This window comes from Homarus americanus, unplaced genomic scaffold (assembly GCF_018991925.1).
Source record: "Homarus americanus isolate GMGI-L3 unplaced genomic scaffold, GMGI_Hamer_2.0 scaffold74, whole genome shotgun sequence".
NCBI classification, from domain to species: Eukaryota; Metazoa; Arthropoda; class Malacostraca; order Decapoda; family Nephropidae; genus Homarus; species Homarus americanus.
In genome coordinates, this window is record NW_024716951.1 from 2343193 (window position 1) to 2363604 (window position 20412).

Here is a 20412-nt window from a genome sequence, read left to right on the forward strand (position 1 = left end):
TTTTTACTTTGCATGTAATTTTTGGTGAGCTGGAACCAATTACCCAAAATCCCATTGAAACAATGGTTTCGGTTAACGAACAACCTTCTGGAACGAATTGTGTTCGTTAACCGAGGGACCACTGTAGTCATAGGTGGAAGAGATATTTTGAGCCAGATGACATCATAAATGGAAGATTCAAGATCCATGAGTCGAGCTGTGTTGTAGTATGAGCACTACACTGAAAATACCCCAACAAAGGGTAATACAATAATGAATGTAATGGAATATAAGACTGACTCACCCGTAGCATAATGGTCACCGTGATGTTTTCTCTTCTTCATAACGGGCAGGTCACCAGGAGAGTGAGGACGAGAGTGTCTGTGTGAGACAACATCCCCACGATGACGCACCACCTGTTGTTCTTCCCGTCTCTCTTCTTCTCGTCTCTCTTCTTCCCGTCTCTGCCTTCTCATTTCAGCTTCCCGCTGTGACAACTCCTTTTGTTTATCTGGAGACAGTATTAATCTCTCAGGTAGTAAAATAAAAGACACATCCTAAAGAAAATCAGCATAAAAAATTAATTCATAACAAAGCAAAATTAGTAAACGACCTTCAAATACCACTCTACAACCAGCATGGATTGTGAGCAACTCAAATACAAGTACGTACAGTACAGTATAAATGTTCAAGTTAGACCAAGGTTCCTTGTCTTACGCAACTGGGCCCAGATTCACTAATATGACTGTAACTTTGATCGTGTCTCTCCCCTTATCTCGACAGGCTACGGTGACCGTGATATATTTGTACAGCGGTAGCGCTCGTATCTCTCACCAATGCAGTATGTCAAAGGATCGAGCCTCGGCTTGGACACATGTGAGAAAGGTGTTATCCAGTATGACACTCATTACCAAACATCACAGGCTTCCCGGTCCATGGTTTCCTCCTGTACTAACACTGGATAGACCAACCGCCCAAATGGCTAGTAAGCTGATAAGTGGCAAACATGATAAAATAACAGACAATTCATTAAAGGTTCGTATGGCTACCGCAATTAAGTTTAGTACAGTAAGCTACCGCCAGAGGGTGTTGTGGTGTACTCAGGCCCCTCCTTTAGGGGGGGTGGGGGGGCGAACAGAGGCGACCAACCGGGGCCCCGCGCGTGTGGGGGCCCCGCGGGGCCCAGCACTAGACCCAGTGACCTCGGACACATTGCCTGTTGACTGGTTAATCTGACCTGATGGCTTACGCCACCATCGCAACCGTGACCTTACCATCCATAGCGACAGTCCCATGGGGGTTGGTGATGGGTGGGTTCCTCTGACCGCATAATCGGACTCCATATATGTATTTTCTGGGGCCCGGCAGTGGCTGAGTTGCCCCGGGCCCCGCACCCTCCTAGGGACGGCCCTGGGTGTACTGTAATCGTTTTGTTTCCTCGCTAGAACATTCACTGCACCCTGAACAAACACTGCGAAGGATATTAACCAATCACAAGTTACCCAGGCCAGAAGAGGATGAATAAAGTCACAGGCGATAATAACAATGAGATTTTCGTTAGTAATAATAATATTAATAATAACAAAATAATAAAAATATTAGAAATCTCTGCTAGCCGGAACAATTGGTGCAGAGCACTACCGAGAATGAGAGATTTCCAGCTAACGAGATGACTCTCTTAAAGCTGGAAAAAATCCCCCATTCTCAGAATTTTCCGGGTAACGGAAAAATTTTCTCAGAAGTTCCAGAAATTGTGCATAGCATCATCTTTTGAACTCGGAAAAATATCCCCCATCCCTGGAATTTTCCGGGTACCGGAAATTTTTTTTTTTTAATTTTCTATAAAATGTGCCCCTCAACATGTTTTCCCTTGCAGAGGGAACAAGATGCTAGCCCTCAGCTTTCCACTTCAAGAAAGAGAGAGGATGTTCACGGTGGAGAATCTGTCAGTCCAGAGGTTCCTGACATTTTCATGGAAGGTGACTCACCTTCCAAGAAGCAGTAAAATGCTTCTCCTCCACCTCCACTTCCTTCTCTTCTCCCTTCTCCTCCTGCAACTCCCACTTCAAATTCACATCAGCATCATCATCCAGGAGACTTCTACATACACATCTCAAAGTAAGTGTACCTTTCTACCTTTTTCTTTAATTTAGGCAATTTTCGGTGAGCTGGAGCCAATTATCCAAAAATCCATTGAAACAATGGTTTCAGTTAACGAGTTTTTCGGTTAACGAGCAACGTTCTAGAACGGATTGTGCTCGTTAACCGAGGGACCACTGTACATGTACACTCCAGCTTTGCACTAAGGTCATTTATTTCTTTTACCTTTCTTTTAGTATGGTGTGTGAATGTAAATGGATGAAAATAAATGAAGAAATGTATGTAATCTACCCAAAAATACAGTTGAAAAACTTTATATTATAAAATATACACTAATGTACTACAATTTTTATCTCTTGAGCAAAATATATGACGTTTATATTCAAATTAATCTCTGTCTTGCAAGGATTTCAGCAATGCAAATTATATTCTCGTATAGTCTGAGAAATTATATGAAAAACATAAGGCCTAAAACCCCACACGTTGGGGGGGGGGGAGGTGAGGCGATATGATTTGACAGTTGGCGCTGAAGACCTGCGTGTTTATTTATCATTACTTAAGACTGACAAAGCTATTCTCATAATTTGCCACCCAAACGACCTGGGTGAATATAACTTACATTGCTGGGATTCTTGTAAGATAGTGATTTATTTGAATACCTGTATAAACAATCTATATTTGCAATAGACATAACAAATTTAGTACTGTAATCATTTAGTACATGTACAGTACAGGTTTGCTCTTAGGTTCATTGTTAACTGAGGGATCACTGTATTGCAGTGTACTTGTACTGTACAATATTGACTAAATTCACTAGATAACGTACACAACTAATGGTTGGTAAAACTTGTCAAGTAAGTGAGTGTCAACTCTGTTAGTATGAGTGGCACGTGTGAGTGCTTGTGTCCCCCATTACAGGAGTCCGTTTTCTCTCGCTTCAGGACGCCTGAGTCCCCCGTTTTCTTTCTTAATCTTAGAGTGCATCAGAGACTTTGTTATTCCTTAGTAATGACACAGAATTTGAAATTGCAACCCCAATTGCAACTGGGGTTGCAATTGTTGAGGCAACTAGATATGTCTGATTACAGCAAATGTGTTATTGTCAATTTGTAGGTGAAAAATTTTATCCCCAATAGATGTAGGTTAACATTACACCTGGAGGCAAATGCTTACTAAAGCCTAAGGAATGATATTCCTTTAACACATAATATCTGGCCAGTATGGGAAGGATCATCGTGTCTCCGTCAGGGGGTCGTGGAGTGGTGGTTCAGCAGGCGTCACGTGTATTTTTTTTGGGGGGCGCCACGGACGTATATGCGATCGGACGTTAACCGGCGCATGACTGTATAGTATTACACCACCATTACCGAGATCCTTCATGTTGGGTTGGCTAGATGGCTACAAAAGAAATTCTGTAAGTTTGATCTTAGTATCAGCCCAGCTGGAGCCGGCGCCATATAGTAACTTGACCAATTCAACTTTAATAACTAAGCACAGAGTTGACTTGAGGGTAGACTCGCATTTTTTCTACTTTACATATTGATGTAGTGTTTCTTATGACGGTATTTGTGAGAGGATTTCCCAATTAATATTAATTTGTATGCATTTTAATAATAATAATAATAATAATAATTAACGGTTTATTGAAAGAGCATGGCAGCCGGAAGGCTGAAAATATACAGTTACATAATTGGGGAATGGATCACTTGATTGACAAATAACATAAGTGATACAAATACAGTAAGTCCTCGCTTAACGTCGTCCTGCTTAACGTTGTTTCGGTACTATGTCCTGAACTTTAGAGACCAAAAATTCATTTAACGTCCCAGCGATCCGATACTACGTCATTTTGCGTCATCACGGACTACTTTCAATGGCGCATCACCCTCTCTTGTCTGGCTGTACCACGCTCTCTCGGCTCAGTGCACTCCCCTCACTAGCGGAACATCACAGTGTCCCCAAGCGACGCCAAGCCAGTCTGTGTTACGACTTCACACCATTCGTGTGTGCCTTAGTGCTTATGATCTAAAACTGTACTCTAACCATTCGAAATGGTTTCCAAGCGCCCATCAAGTGCTACTGATGCTGGTGTAGTGAAGAGGCAACGTAAGACCATTACCCTTGCTACGAAAATGGATGTATTAACCCGATTTGAAAAAGGGGAACATGCTGTGGACGTAGCCACTGTGCTTGGTCTAGCCCCCACAACGGTGAGTACTATCCGGACCAACGCTGACAAGATTCAGGTTAGTGCTGGAAGTGGTTCTTCTCTGAGTGCTACTAAGACGACTTGTACTAGAAGCACTGTGACAGAGAAGGTGGAAAAGATGCTGGCAATGTGGACGGAGGACCAGAATCAACGCAATGCCCCTGTGAGCCTTATGGTTATCCAGCATAAGTCCAGATCCTTGTCTGACGACTTAAAGGCAGAAGAGGGTGAAGGATCGAAGCAAGAGACCTTTACGGCCAGCTGAGGATGGTTTCAACAATTTAAGCATCGTTATAACTTCCACAACACAAAGATGACTGGTGAAAATGTCAGTTAAGATGCGGTTGCTGCCGAGACATTCCTGCCAGAATTCAAACGGATTATCCAGCAATGAGGCTACTCACCGAAGCAAGTCTTCAATGTGGATGAGACTGGTCTCTTTTGGAAGAGGATACCTGAGAGGACCTATATCTCCAAGGAGGAGAAAAGAGCGCCAGGTTTTAAAGCGGCAAAAGACCGCTTGACGCTGCTGCTTGGCGCGAACGCTGCCGGTGACTTCAAGCTGAAGCCTATGCTGATTTCTCGCGCTGCCAACCCATGGGCCCTGAAAGGTTACTCTAAGGATCACCTTCCTGTCATCTACAAGGCAAATAAGAAGACATGCATAACTGGCACCATATCTAGCCAGTGGTTGAATGTGTACGCCGTCCCTGCACTGAAGGAATACTATGCCAAGGAAGAACCTTAACTTCAAAATTCTTCTGATCCTTGACAATGCTCCAGCTCATACTCCCCATCTCGACGACTTGCATGACTGTGTAAAAGTTGTATTCCTGCCTCCCAACAAGACAGCACTGATGCAGCCTATGGACCAAGGTGTCATCGCCGCATTCAAGAAGTATTATTTACACCGTACCATGGCCCAGCTGCTCAAGGATACACACAATGAGAAAATAAACCAACGATCCAAGAATATTGGCGGGGCTTCAACATTCTTCATGCAATGGACAACATTGGCAAGGCATGGGAAGAGGTTCCAGAAATTTGCCTGAATGGTGTGTGGCATAAGCTGTGGCCCGAATGCGTCAACAGTTTTACGGGATTCATGGACTTAGTCCCAGCTGTGAATAGGGATATCCTCAGCTTGGCTAGACAGGCAGGCTTTGATGAGCTGGAATCAGAGGATATTGAGAACATTCTGGTATCCCATACAGAAGAGCTCACCAACCAAGATCTGCAACAATTAACAGAACACAGTCCCGTTGAAGACGACGACGATGAAGAACCTCAACAAACGCTAACTTCCAAGAGGTTGGCAGAATCGTTGAACATGTTCCAGTAAGCAATGTAAATCTTTCTAGATGATGACCCAAACAGAGAACGTAGCTGAAAGAGGTTCAAAGTAGCATCGAGGACAGTCTTGGTTGTTACACCGAGATCTATAAGGAGAAGAATATGAGTAGCACCAAGCAGTCAACACTGGATTAATTTTTTCGTCGCGGGACGGCAGAAGGAGCTTCTTCACAACAGCCGGCACCGAGGAGGAGCAAACAACAATGGAGGAGGAGACAGCAGAGGCAGAGGAACCCCAATCAAAGCAGGAGGAGGAGGAGGCAGCCACAGAGTCTCAGTGACTCACCACCCTTCTCCGCTCCCGCCATCCTCCTCCTTCGCTCCACTACCCACCACACACTCGCTCTACCACCTCTGCCCATCGGTGAGTACCAATACAAACTTAGTACTACTGTAGTTCTATAAACTGTATGTATACTATTTTCTATAGAAATGGCAATGATTTTCTGTATATGTAAAGTTTTTCATGGGGCAAAGGGAGGCTGGGGAATGTAACTCCTGTATTTTATCTATTTCTTATGGGGAAAATTGATCCGCTTAACGTTGTTTCGCATAATGTCGCATTTTCAGGAACGTAACCCTGACGTTAAGCGAGGACGCTCTGTATGATATGTAATAACTTTGTGGGGAGAAGGTTATACTACAGGGCATTTCAACAAAGTGATAGTACATAAAGGTAAGATTGGCTGGGAGTGAATACATACACTGGTTGACTACGATTTGTTGATTATTTTCATAATGGTTGGGACTACCGTAGGCTGTTCATATAGATAGTGTGTGTGTGTGTGTGTGTGTGTGTGTGTGTGTGTGTGTGTGTGTGTACACACGTACACTACAGGTAAAAGTAATAATTTTCCTTTGGGCAAACACGTAAAGGGAATAAACATTTCTTTGTACACAAGTAAAATTACCCCCGGTCAGCAAATGTTATTAACGGTTTGGCAATTCGCAGCCACTTTGAGTACGTAACCCCCGTGAATTTGAAGGGCATGCTTTACAGTATTTGTAGCCCTATTTAGCAATCATTTATAATCTTTTTCCATTACAAAACAATCACTGTACAAAGGCCAAATTTGGTTAGTCATCCAGACTCATCCTGCATGCTTAAAGGCAAAAACTAAGGTCTACTTTTACATTTGTAAGTTTTAAAGAATTCAATTAAGTACAGAAAAAAAAAAAAAAAAAAAGAGAGAGAGATATTATATATACAGTATACAGTGGTCCCTCGGTTAACGAACACAATTCGTTCCAGAAGGTCGTTCGTTAACCGTAAATTTTGTTAACCAAATCCACTGTTTCAATGGAATATTGGGTAATTGGTTCCAGCTCACCAAAAAAATGCACTAAAGTACACTTACTTTGAGGTGTGTGTGTAGAAGGTTCCTGGTTGATGATGATGATGGGAATTAGAAGTGGGGTGCAGGAGAAGGGAGAAGAGAAGGAAGTGGGGATGGAGGAGAAATCACCTTTCAGGGGACCCATGCTTGATGCCGTCATTTCACCAATAAAATTTTAAGCTCACTAGGTGTAATTCAGAATTACCAATAATTGTAGTGTAAAAACGTAAAAATACTCTGTGTTCAAGAGACCCACAAGCAAGATGTTTCCTCCACTGAACAGAGACACAAACAGACGCCTTGATGGGCGAGTGAAGTGGCTGATGGGCGCACCAAAAACTAGTTTCCTGTACTGCAATTATGTTAAATAAGTGTTAAAATTACTAAAAAATTTAATATAAAACTTGGGAAAAATATTGAATAGCGCAACCTTCTTGATATTTACTCCAATGGAAACGAATGTAAGCCTAGAACAGATTACTGTATTGGCGGACTAACCTACTAGCGGATGAGCAAGCCAAAACATTTTGATATGTTTTCATAAGAATTTCATTAATCGAATTTTTTTCATTAACCCAATTGAAAATTCTTATGGAAAGTAATTCGTTCACCGAAGCGTTCATTAACTTAGGGATCACTGTATTTCAAATGTTTCACTTTCATTCCCATTTACTCTTATTGTTGCTCTGCTGTTCTCATACAATGCTTTTAGTGTATTTAATAGCCTTCCTCCCACCCCATACACTTGTACTGCTACCCACAATGCTTTTAGTGTATTTAATAGCCTTCCTCCCACCCCATACACTTGTACTGCTACCCACAATGCTTTTCTGTTCACCCTATCATATGCCTTTTCTAAAACTCCTAAATTCATTTAAATCATCTGTAAGTACTAAAAAAAAATATATACCCCTGTATATAATAAAACCAAAAAAAGCAGATTAAAAAAAAATGTTTGGTTTAAACCAATGGTTTAAATCGGCCAACCCTGAACTTGACTATTCATAAAGTGCTTCTGTGTGTTCTAATAGCGTACATAAAAAGCAATAGCAAGTATTTTGTTATGCTTTGCCATACAGTACTACATGAAACTTACCGGCAACAAGGAATCTGTCTCTCCTTCTGTCACGCTCGGCTCTTTCTCTTGGTGACAACTGGACTTCTCGTCTATGGTGAGGGTATGGAGCGTATTCATTTTCCCCCATTCCTCCGCCCATACCGCCTCGACCTTGATGCTCACGGTGGTACTCCATACTATCGTACTGCTCCCGTTCGTCTACGTAATATTCTTCACGTTCGCGGCCTCTTCGTCGCTCCTGAAATAATTGATGATCAAGGTCTTTGATGAAGTACCGGTATACCTCGCGAATTCGTGCTACCTGATATCCTACTGTAGCCAAATTTACAAAAACCAGAGAATTGCAAAATAAGCATTAAAAACATATGATAATTTGCTAAAAATTAAATCTAATTGTAAAACATAAATCTTTATTGTTTGAAACTCACAAACATAGTTTTCTTTGTTTTTGAGTAAAAATTTGATCATAAAAATGCAAAATGTACTCAGCTATATACGGTAATTTTGATTAAATTTCCAAAAAATATATAAATTTCTCAAACAAGCACAGACAAGCGATAACACACTACAGTACAGGTATTTGCGGGAAGGCTCATAAAAATACTGTACATGGATCTGAGGAAAAATGGACTTCTGAGACACAAATTTTTATTTCTTTTTATTCTCAAGTCTTTGACTTTGTAGAGCTTTGAGTGCTAGTGGTTTTTTTTTAAGGAAGTAGTGCCTTTGAGAAACAAAAGACTGGCTATTATTATTTATTACATGAAAGTTGCCCATGACATGAACAACACTTACTTTTAATAATTGCAGTAATTTTCACATAATCTGTGCTCGGGTAATCTATGAGCCACTGATTTGTATTATTACTACAAAATGTACAAACCCTGTAAAACTTATCCCTTCTGTTACATGACACCATAAAGTGAACAATGGAAAATAACTAAAATATTCTGTAAAGCACATTAAAGTATTTTATACAAGGAAATTATACCATCTATTGGTAAAAAGGTATTTAAACCCCTGCATCAAATTGTCAACCATAAGATGTTTGTTTTATCAGAACCATATCTATACCTGTATGCAAGCTTAGGCAGTCCCAGGTAACATTCCTGGATCCTGTCCCAAAGTCACAACAGCAGTGTTAATTCCATAGGTCAAGTTTTGTTAACACTTAAACCCAGGATGACATTACTTAACGTCCTCCTAGGTGACCCCGGGTGATGTTCCTCAATGTTCTTAATTTTCGTGGGAAATTTTTTATGTTCAGGCGGGAAGAAAAACTTTATATGGGATATTTGTGTAATTGGCAATTCAACCTGCATGTATATGACAGTTACCCACCAGATATTGTGAAGGATACACATCCTTAGACCTCCCTTATGACCCACCTCATTCCTCCACACCCAAGTGCAAGCTAAGGCATTTGCTTGACAGAAGTACTGTTCATCAAGAGTTACTCGATTTGAGTGGCATTGATATAGTATCAGGTGATAAAAAAATTTATGGGGAGGAAACAGAACCCAGATGATGATGAGGTTGTTGAGGTGGTGGGGACAGTGTTAGGCCTACAGACTGGTGTTCCCTCCCTTCCCTACCCCGCCAGCTACTGTGAACCATGGCACAAAGAAATAGTGACTTGGTGCAAGGAGTGTGGAGTTGCCTTATGAATTCCATGTTACAAAGACATCCTCAAGAAGTTCTAAATTCAGTAGAAGTACATTTAAATAGTGTACAGGGGGTCCCCGGGTTACGTACGTCCAACTTACGAACATCCGCCGATATGAAAGCGGTCCCATAGAATGAAATTTACAGGGCACTTAACGGAGATTAGCCTACCCGGGCACAGTAGACAACACATTATGCTTCCAATATCTTCCCAGGCAATAGTACGTCCTTGTTTGATAGTTGTCTACTACCTTTACCTGATGGCTTATTTTTTACTTTCATTTCCTGTAGTTTGTCATTCTATTTCTTCTTTTCTCTTCAATTAAGTGATTTTAGATGTATATAAGGACTTAGGCTATAATATAATGGGATTTTACACATTGTTTTGTAAGTACAGCAAGCATATAGGGTATGTGTTTCGACTTAGGAGCGTCCGTAAGAACGGAACTGCCTGTATATATTTGAAAATAGGTATAAGTTTTGAGTTTCCAATTATATTCAAAATGTTCAGTATTTTATAGTTTTGGGGGAGGAAAATAGAAATATCTTGTGTTTTGTAATAGCTACAAGATACTGTAGAAATATGATATAAAAGTGCCTTCAAGTAAGAGCTGTGTGTTGCATGTGCGTGTCAACATCACTGCTCACTCAGTGTGGGCTGTGCACAGTAATTTCAAACAAGACGCCTTTCATCACTCCACACTGCTCATCAACACTCCAACATGCCACTGTAAAAGTTGGATGTAAGTATTGTACAGTGGGGTATGCTATAACGAATCTAATTGGTTCTAGAACCTTGTTCGTTATAGCATTCGTTCGTTATAGGATTAATCTGTTCCAGGCCCCCAAATACAACCACTTAACACTGAAAAATATAATATATAATTGTAAACATTGTAAAAAAGTGCATAAATATGCATCTAAACCCCTGAAATAAAGACTATCATTAATACTTGTAATAAAAAAACAATAAATTAGTAAAAAAAATAAAAATAAATAAAAAATAAATAAATAAATAAATAATGTTCGTTGTAGGCGTTTCGTTCGTTATAGCATTCTCAATTTTATAGGTAAAACCGTTCGTTATAGGAATATTCGTAGTAGAACCCATTCGTTATAGCATACCCCACTGTACATTCTTCAGGTACTTTACTTATTTTCATTACCCCACTTATAAGGCGATAATGGATTAAAAAAAACGTTTTTTTACCGAAATATGTCTAGGGGAGGGGGGGGGGAGGGGTCAGCAGGTCTTACGACATCCAGAATCTAAGGATCAAAATACAACCCTACTTATTCAAAAAACCCAAAACAAAAACAATATTCCCTATACAGGTACTCCCGACTTACTACCTACTCGACTTACGTCCACCCGCACTAACGACCTGCCTCAGTCGTACCAAAATTTGGTCAAATTATGTATTTTTGAGTCCCAAAGTCAGTACACGGACAAACTTTTCATCTGTAATTCACTTTAAAATGGCTGGCAAGCTTAAAAGTGAGTGTTTTGTGGTGCCGAGAAGAAAACGAGACACCCATTTTAGATTTTCTATGTGTTATTTAAGCATTTCCGACTTACGACCTGGATGTCGGTCCCTAACCCAGTCGTAAGTCGGGGGAGTACCTGTATAAAAAAAAAAATGTAAATACAGTGATCCCTCGATTAACGAACCCAATTAGTTCCACAGAGTAGGTCGTTAACCAAAAATTTCGTTAACTGAATCTATTATTTCAATGGCATATTGGGTAATTGGTTCCAACTCACAGAAAAAGTATACTGTACATACAAAGTACTGTATACAGGTAGTAGAATTAAAAAAACATTAAATATAAACTAAATACAGTACTGTACTGTACAGTAAAATGTACAATAATAAATAAAAAATAATAGAATACTGTACTGTATTTTAACTTACTTTGAGGTGTGCATGTTGTATTCCTGGCAGCTTTGTTTACATATCAAACAGCTGATTGTAGAGGCAGTCGATGATGACATGCCATATTCTTTACAGAGTGCATTGGTTCTAAAGCCTTCTTCATGATTCATAGTAATTTCTGCACTGTATATTATCAATATGAGAACTTAATTTCAGAATGACCAATAGTTTTAATGTAAAAAAGCAAAAATATTCACGAGACCAACAAACTCGATGTTCAATCCACTGTAAACAAAGTTAAACTGAGAAGCGTTGGTGGGTGATTCGATTAGTTGATGGGCACACAAAAACTGTTCCCTGTACTGTATACATTATCCATATGTGAACTAAATTTCAAAATGACCAATAATTTCAATATAAAAAAAATGCAAAAATATTCAAGCACAACTTTCTTGATATTTACTCCACTGGAAATGAATGTAAACATAGAACCAATTATTGTATTGGCGCACAACATACAAGTGACCAAACACTTCCTAATTTCTTTGAATTCAACTTTCAACTTGGCCTACAGGTTAGTCACAACTCACCCTGTCTCTGTCTGCCATTTTCCGACCCTTTTCAATAACCTTGCTGCGCAGGTCAATAACCGGTCTCTCGGGCTTGTTACCTCTTTCGTGGCGCTTCCCGTGTCGTCGAGCTTCCCGAACTTCGCGATTTTCCCGCCTCTCCACTTCACTCCGCTCCCTGTGTATGATGATAGTTGCAGCTATATATTTACCTGTACAGTAAAGTACACACAAAACACTAAATTTTGCATGAAACAACTGAAAATAATACATCAGGGATATACTGGTTTTAAGCCTTAATAATAAAATAAACATTTCAATTAACATGTAAGTGTAGCTGTGATCTATTTATGACAAGACAAAAGGACAACATGAAGATAAGCCCCCCACCGTACTTCACCCAAGGATCATATATACCTTTCTTACCTGTGTCTTCTGTGATCGTGATTCCTGTGGTCTCGATTACGATGACGCTCTTTATGGCGTTCAGCCTTGTGGCGATGACGATCTCGTTTGTCACGCTTTTCACGTTTCTCCCGGCGTTGTACCACAGCTTGGGGAGGTTTAATGTCGAGACTGTCGCCTTGGTCGCCGTCATATGAGGACATACTGGAAGAGAATAAGGTTAAATTACTTGAAATCTGAGGAATTTTCGCAATACATCATTTAGAAGAAGGGAGTAATGAGATGATGATGATGGACAAGTTATTACAGAAAAAAGAGTACTGAATTAAAAAAATGCAAGCTTGCAAATTGAAATTCTTCTTCTTGATTTGCGATTTTCTTCAGGTAAAAGAGAAAGGTAAAGGTAAGATTTAATGACAAGGTCTGGGTTATCCAGATAACTGATGAAAAATCTCTATACAAGAAAACTTATTTATATATCGCAAAACTAGAGGTTTCTGTGGTTGGTCAAGTCAGAATCTATTAGGTTCTAGCAAATGTTGCCTCTTTTAAAATACTTATTATAATGATAAGAATATCTGCGGAAAAAATGAAGGAAATCGAGCAACTACTGATAAATATTTGTTTAATGGCTGTGGCTTCTTTTTGTTTACTTAAGTGAGTGAGCACCTGTTGCCCCTACACTTTTGCTCAAATTGTATGTGTTCGTACGTTCGCTTACCTCTGCTTACGTCCCGTGCATGTGCTGGGGGGTGGCCGCCGGCCAGCTGCCAATCAAATCGGGGGTGACCGCAGCCAATCAAATCCAATAAAAAATCTCAACTTTTGATTCAACCAATTAGCGTTCAATATTTGGCGTGGGTGCTAAGATGCGGGACGTTTTTAATCAGTTGCAACAAGGAGCCATAACGTGCTGGGTGCAATTTCGATTACTGGGAGTTTGTATTATTTCTGGTCCCAGACACAGACTCTGACCCTGACTCGGAATAAGAATACTCTAACAGCTATTTATATTCTCGTGGAGGCTGACCACGCGGCTCGAGGGTAATTACCTAGTGTTTGGGGGTCCAGCTAGATTGTTAGGTAATGTTTAGTTTGGTTATGTGATATAAGGGTCAATTCATAGTATCACACCGGTCTTTATTTTTTTTCTACATATTTTGATGAGTTTCGAATAAATTTGATATTCATTTCCACCAGAAATCACGTGTTTTTTTAGATACACCCCCACCCAACAATCATAACAGAAAAAGTTGGATTTTTTTTAATAAATAACATAAATTATATTACCAACCAACCAAGAAAACCTAACCTAACCTAACCCTCGTCGGAGGACTGGAGCAATGCGTGAGCAGGGAGTCAGACCACCTTTGCCATAAGTAAACATATCATGGCGACACTTGTGACGGAGCGAAAGTCTTGAAATTAATATCTTGGTTATCCTTAATTTCCGGTGAAAATATCATGGAGGAAAAATGTCTTAGAAATGTGTAAACATTACGAGATACATATTTTTAAAACGGAAATAAAGACAGGTGTAATTCTATAAATTCACTGGTATAAGTTAGCAAGCATTGAGTACCGGGAATTCAGAACACACAATCGATAGAACTATTATGGGTATTATTGCATTTTCACACCGCACATCCCTACCACTAATCTATTATCATATTCGAATAAGACGTCTAATTATAAGATAATTTTCATCTATTACATTACAGTCGCAAATGTATAATAACGGAGATAGCATATCCAAATTTTCTCTATTTTCTTCCATTAATCTTCCGCCATTATCACCTACCTCACCTCCCACACTGCGTGTCTCCTTCATAAATCATCACGCGCATGTGTTCCCGTACACGTCACGCAGCCAATCAAAAGCTTTTTTTTTGCAACCAATTAAAATGATTATTTATTTAATTCACAGTATTTTTTGGCCAAATTTGGCCAAATCAAATTTTATTTTTATTTTGGGTCTCTCATATTTTGAAATTCAAATTCATTTCCGACCACGGAAGTCTGCGATGGGTGTCACTTAAATTATATGGAGCTGATTGTGAGTTTTGGGGAAAAAACGAAGAAACTATAGCATTTTCTCGATCGCATGGTGTTCTTCCAACCCCAGTAAAGTGTCCTAAGTGCAAGACTGAATGTAAATATTGCTAAGACCAACATATGTGGCGTTGTGTAAGAATCTAAGAATCCAAAGACGAACAAGAACCAGGCCAATAAGGTAAGAAACAGTTGATTCCATCATATGGTGAGTCAGTTAGGTTAGGTTAGGTTTGGTATTTGGTTTTCTAGTGTATTTTATATTCGCTTAGCCATTATTTGTTTTTGTTAAAGTCCCTCGAAAAAAAATCGATAAAAAACCCGGCCAATTTCCGACGGAAGTCAAGGTCATATTCGGTTTAAACACTTACAAATACAGTACACTAGAAAAATATATTTTTTACTTTCTAACAGTGGGGTGCGCTTATGCAAATTTACCCTATTATGAGGGGGGGGGGGGCTAAATCACAAACGAGTGATTTTCGACAAAAACGAATGTCAGATTTGAACTAATCGCATCAAAATCCATCAGAAAACCACTTTTTTTCTTCAAATTCCATGGTTGCTGTAATGGGCACATTACCAGCGTTTGCAAGAACTTACCCCGCCATGGCAAAAATTTCACAAACTACGTAATGGATACTTTGCCATAACTGGCTAAGTTCCTACTACTAATGCTACTTTACTCTGATATAATACTTCCACCAAAAGCTTCTACAGGAAATACACCTCAAACAAACCTGAACTCATCCTCCTCAACTTCGTTATCCTCGATGGAAATTTGAGGGTGATGGCGTCCTTCGTCCCTTATTTCACCGTCTTCTTCATGACTATCCATTCCAGACCACCAAATAGCCTCAAATAATATAATTCACACCATCGGCAGACGCCACTAGCTGCTGTGTTTATAAACGTTAGTACAGTGTTGCCAGTGGTTGGTGAACACCTATAGAACCCGCCAAGCACGCGCTCATCCTTAACGTTAAGTAAATGTGTATATGTTAAGTACTCGCCACTTAGTTCAGCGAAAAATTTATGCCGTCCTCTTCAGTCTCTATAGACATTAGTATTAGAATAAGAGCTTGGGCCATATAGTCGTAATTTTGTTGGTGGTACAGAAGTAACGCACACAACTCTCAGCAATATGTCAAGGGTTCCAGCCTCGTGTTAGCCAGTGTGACCCTACCAAACACTCTACTAACACTGGATAGAGCGCCTAAACGGCTAGTAAGCTGATAAGAGGCGAATATGGTAAAAAAAATGAACTGTATGCTATCATTTTCCTCAAGATTTTGAAGTTATCAGGAAGTCTGTGTTTTAACTCATTACAGAGAATGGTAACGCAAGATATGCAGCGTTGGCTAAGATCACGCTCTGCATTTTTTGATAGCTTTAAGTTGGTGCAAGTCTTTTCAAATTCATATCCTAAATATGCCCAGGGGTCAATGTGAGAGGTTGGGTTGCTGATTACTCTGTATTCGATTTACTTTAAATTTCCTTTTTTTATAATTACAGAGAGAGGGCAGAATAGATTTTAATTACTAATAATCATCATGTATACGAAATCCGCTAGAACTTCCGCCAAACCCAGCTAATGCACCAGAAAATCCACTATCCGCCAAAGGTCTAAAGCCATCAATTTTTAAAGTTCAATCCGCTAGATTTAGCGAATTTTCCGCAAAGTTGACAACACTATTAGGTACGGCCTACATAAAATATAATATTTTAATTCTTATTTATACAGAAATGTAACTTTTGATTGCAAAAAATATGAATCAACTAAAAAAAATAATAAATCATTCATCTTTATATGCATAGAGTATTTTAATAATTATTTCTCTATTATATGAACTCAAGACTTAGGGATTACGAGCCTTTGTATAAAACTTTCGCAACATTAAGTACTTGCTTCGGCAGTACATATACAGGTACTAACATTACTTTTTTTTTTACTTTTATCCTCTTCGCCACTGATTAGCTAGTTAGCTGCTTGGGCGATCGGTCAGGTCTCTGTTACGCAGTGTTGGCAAGTACTGGGCATACACTGGCTCCTGTCTTTATCTGAACCTGCGCCCGTGCTGGTCTTGAAAAAGTTCACACTTTTACTTTTATCCTCTTCACCACTGATCGGCTCTTTAGCCGCTTGGGTGATCGGTCATTTTTTTCTTTGTCACGCACTGTTGGCAAGTACTGGGCATGTACTGGCTCCCTGTTATACATTATTGGCAGGAACTGGGCATGCACCGGCTCCTGAATGTACCTGAACCTGCTCCAGTGTTATCGCCAAATAATTAATCACTAAAATTATCTCAGGATTGACCTTAAGCATTAAAAATTAACGATAATAATTCATTTTGTATGACCGATCGCCCGGGCGGCTAGCGAGCCGATCTTTTGGTGAAGAGGATAATAGAAAAGGAAAAGTAATCAGAGACATGACTGAACGCCCAAGCGGCTAACGAGCCGATCAGTGGTGTAGAGGATAAAGGTAAAACAAAAATTAATCCTGATAAGCCAGAGATATCGAATGCTATCTGTATGTAATTATTTTTAGTAAAATGTCTATAGCTAAGGTTAATTTCATTAACATAACTCTTACTTTTTTCACTTTTATCCTCTTCGCCGCTGATCGGCTCGCTAGCCGCCCGGGCGATCGGTCACGTCTCTGTCACGCACTGTTGGCAAATACTGGGCATGCACCGGCTCCTGAATGTACCTGAACCCGCTCCTGTATTATTATCATTATTATTATTATCATTATTATTATTATTATTATTATTATTATTATTACAAGACAGAGTTATGTTAATGAAATTAAATGTCTATAGCTAAGGTTAATTTCATTAACATAACTCTGTCGTGTATTATTATTATTATTATTATTATTATTATTATTATTATTATTATTATTATTATTATAGATACAGGACAGAGTTATGTTAATGAAATTAACCTTAGCTATAGACATTTCACGAAAAAAAGTTACATACAGATAGCATTCGATATCTCTGGCTTATCAGGATTAATTTTTGTTTTACCTTTATCCTCTTCACCAATGATCGGCTCGTTAGCCGCTTGGGCGATCAGTCACTTCTCTGATTACTTTTCCTTTTCTTTTATCCTCTTCACCAAAAGATCGGCTCGCTAGCCGCCCGGGCGATCGGTCATACAAAATGAATTATTATCGTTAATTTTTAATACTTAAGGTCAATCCTACGATACTTTTAGTGATTAATAATTTGGCGATAACACTGGAGCAGGTTCAGGTACATTCAGGAGCCAGTGCATGCCCAGTACTTGCCAACAGTGCGTGACAGAGACGTGACCGATCACCCAAGCGGCTAACGAGTCGATCAATGGTGAAAAGGATAAAAGTAAGTAAAGAGTAAAATACAGATCTCGAAATATCTCAATTATACCTGAAAATGTCCAAAGGAGGGCCACCAGACTGGTGCCTGCACTACGGCACTTCAGCTACCCTGAGAGATTAGAGAGCCTGAAATTTCCTAGCTTATACTGCAGACGGACAAGGGGCGACCTAATTGAGGTGTATAAACATCTCAAAGGGAATTACTCAGTCGAGTGCCCTTACCTGGAGCTGGAGGACGCTCGCCCCACAAGGGATCACAGCTCAAAGTTGAAGAAGCCGCAAGCCCAGAAAACTGTGAGGGGTAACTTTTTCGGAGTGGGAGTTGTGAACTTTTAGAACAATCTGCCGGAGAGTGCTGTGACGGCACCGAGCGTGAGCTCTTTCAAGACCAGACTTGACAAGCACTGGAGCAGATTCAGATACATTCAGGAGCCAGTGCATGCCCAGTACTTGCCAACAGTGCGTAACAGAGACGTGACCGATTGCCCAAGTGGCTAACGAGCCGATAAATGGTGAAGAGGATAGTAGGTAGGTAGTAGACATCTACCAAACAGGGAGGTACTACCGCCTGGGAAGATATTGGAAGCATAATGTATTGTCTAATGGTAGACCCTGCTGCCATATGGCATCACGAAAATTGTGACCAAGTCCCAGGTTGCTGATTTGACTTTCTACCTAATTAACATTAACACACAATTGCAGGGTCTGAATTGTTTCTCTTGCCATTGACAACACAACATACATACAGTATATTGTTTCTCACTTTTAATTGTATTTTATTTTTTATTTCTTTATTATTATTATTATTATTATTATTATTATTATTATTATTATTATTATTATTATTATTATTATTATTATTATTATTATTATTATTACTATTATTACATTTTCGCCCCCCAGGCCCCGATGTGGGTTAGTTACCTGTGCCCGGGTGGGCTTATCCCTGTAAAAAAAGAAGAAAAATAAAAGAAAAAAGGAAAAAGTAAAGGAAAAGTTTATCATTATTTTGAAAAAAAAACCCAACTGATATGTTATGTCCTGTCTTGCTTTCTTGCATCCCCCTGGAAAAAATCCTGCTGTTACCCATACCCTTGTGTACGAGCTCTCCATTGAGCTACATTAAATCGTCTAGCGTTTCCCAAATTAAATATTAAAAGTGGCTTTCCCGTACAAGAGGGTATAAGAAATACATGGTCAAAGCTAAAGGTTCGCAAGAGTCCCGGCCCAGATATGGTGCACCCCAGAGTGTTAAGGGAGTTGTGCAACGAGCTTGCTGAGCCCCTGAAGATCTTGTTCTGTAAAGGTCTAGATGAATAAAAGGTCCCCAGAACTGGAAAATGGCTTATGTGGGGCCTACATTGGAGAAGGGCGATTGTCACTCCACAAATAATTATAGACCAATGAGCCTGATTAGCATAGTGTGTAAAGTACCAGAGCCTTACAAGAGATACCATGATGGAACATATACTACGAAACAACCTGCCAACACGGTTTTATGCCAGGACGCTCCAGCTCCACACAATTACTGAAGGTACTGGATGTTTCGACTCAAATTCTGGAATAGGGCCGTAATAGCTATAATATATACCTAGAGTTTGCCAAGGCTTTCGACAGCGTACCCCATGAAAGGCTGATAATTAAATTGGAAGGGTACGAGATAAGAGAACTTTTCCTAGCGTGGATCAAAGACTTTCTGTACAGTATGATCGCAAGCGGGGTACCACAGGGCAGTGTATTGGGCCCGTTGTTGTTTGTTTGATTCATAAATGACATACCAAAAGCTATAGACTCCTCCATAACAATGTTTGCGGACGATGCCAAGTTATTTAGGGAAATTAAGAACCAAACAGATTGTGAAGAGTTGCAGAAAGATCTCTGTGTGCTTCACGAATGATCGATGAAATGGCTTCTAAGATTCAATGTCATGAAGTGTAAGAGGATGCACCTGGTACGTACTAACAGTAAGGAGGAGATTCACATGACCCAACATGACGAAGAAAATGCATTAATTGAGATGAATGTGACTAGGACCTGGGTGTATATGTCGCCAAGGAACTTAAGTTCGCGGGTCATTGTGAGAAGAAGGTGAATCAGGCAACGAAACTAGTAGGTCTTATAAGAAGGTCGTTTAGATATCTGGATAGTCACGATCTTCAAGAGTGAGGTGCGTTCCCGTCTGCAGTACTGTCACTCCGTCTGGTCCCCGAGATATGCTAGGGACTGTCAGATGATTGAAAATGTCCAAAGGAGGGCCACCAGATTGGTGCCTACTCTACGGATCCTCAGCTATCCAGAGAGTTTAGAACGCCTGAAACTGCCTAGCTTATACTACAGACGGGCAAAGGGTGGCCTAATTGGAGTGTAAAAACATCTTAGTCGAGTGTCTATGCCTGGAGCTGGCGGACGCCCTCCCTA

At 39.9% G+C, this 20412-nt stretch overlaps 1 protein-coding gene across 5 annotated transcripts in view; it reads right to left on the reverse strand.

Annotated features, from left to right (window-relative positions):
- Positions 1–15578, reverse strand: part of LOC121858608 (cyclin-dependent kinase 11B-like) — a 67604-nt gene extending 52026 nt beyond the window's left edge. For 2 of the 5 annotated variants that reach the window (XM_042355117.1, XM_042355116.1), the window contains exons 1-5: positions 15365–15575; positions 12594–12776; positions 12189–12345; positions 8075–8294; positions 284–490 (exon numbers count right to left, since the gene is read on the reverse strand). In XM_042355117.1, coding sequence (XP_042211051.1) covers positions 284–490; positions 8075–8294; positions 12189–12345; positions 12594–12776; positions 15365–15462 — 865 coding nt within the window. In that variant the 5' untranslated portion in view covers positions 15463–15575. Of the gene's footprint in view, positions 1–283; positions 491–8074; positions 8295–12188; positions 12346–12584; positions 12777–15364 lie in introns of those variants that run through there. The other 3 variants (XM_042355119.1, XM_042355118.1, XM_042355120.1) reach the window with 3 other exon arrangements.
- Between the last annotated feature and the right edge of the window lie 4834 nt (positions 15579–20412).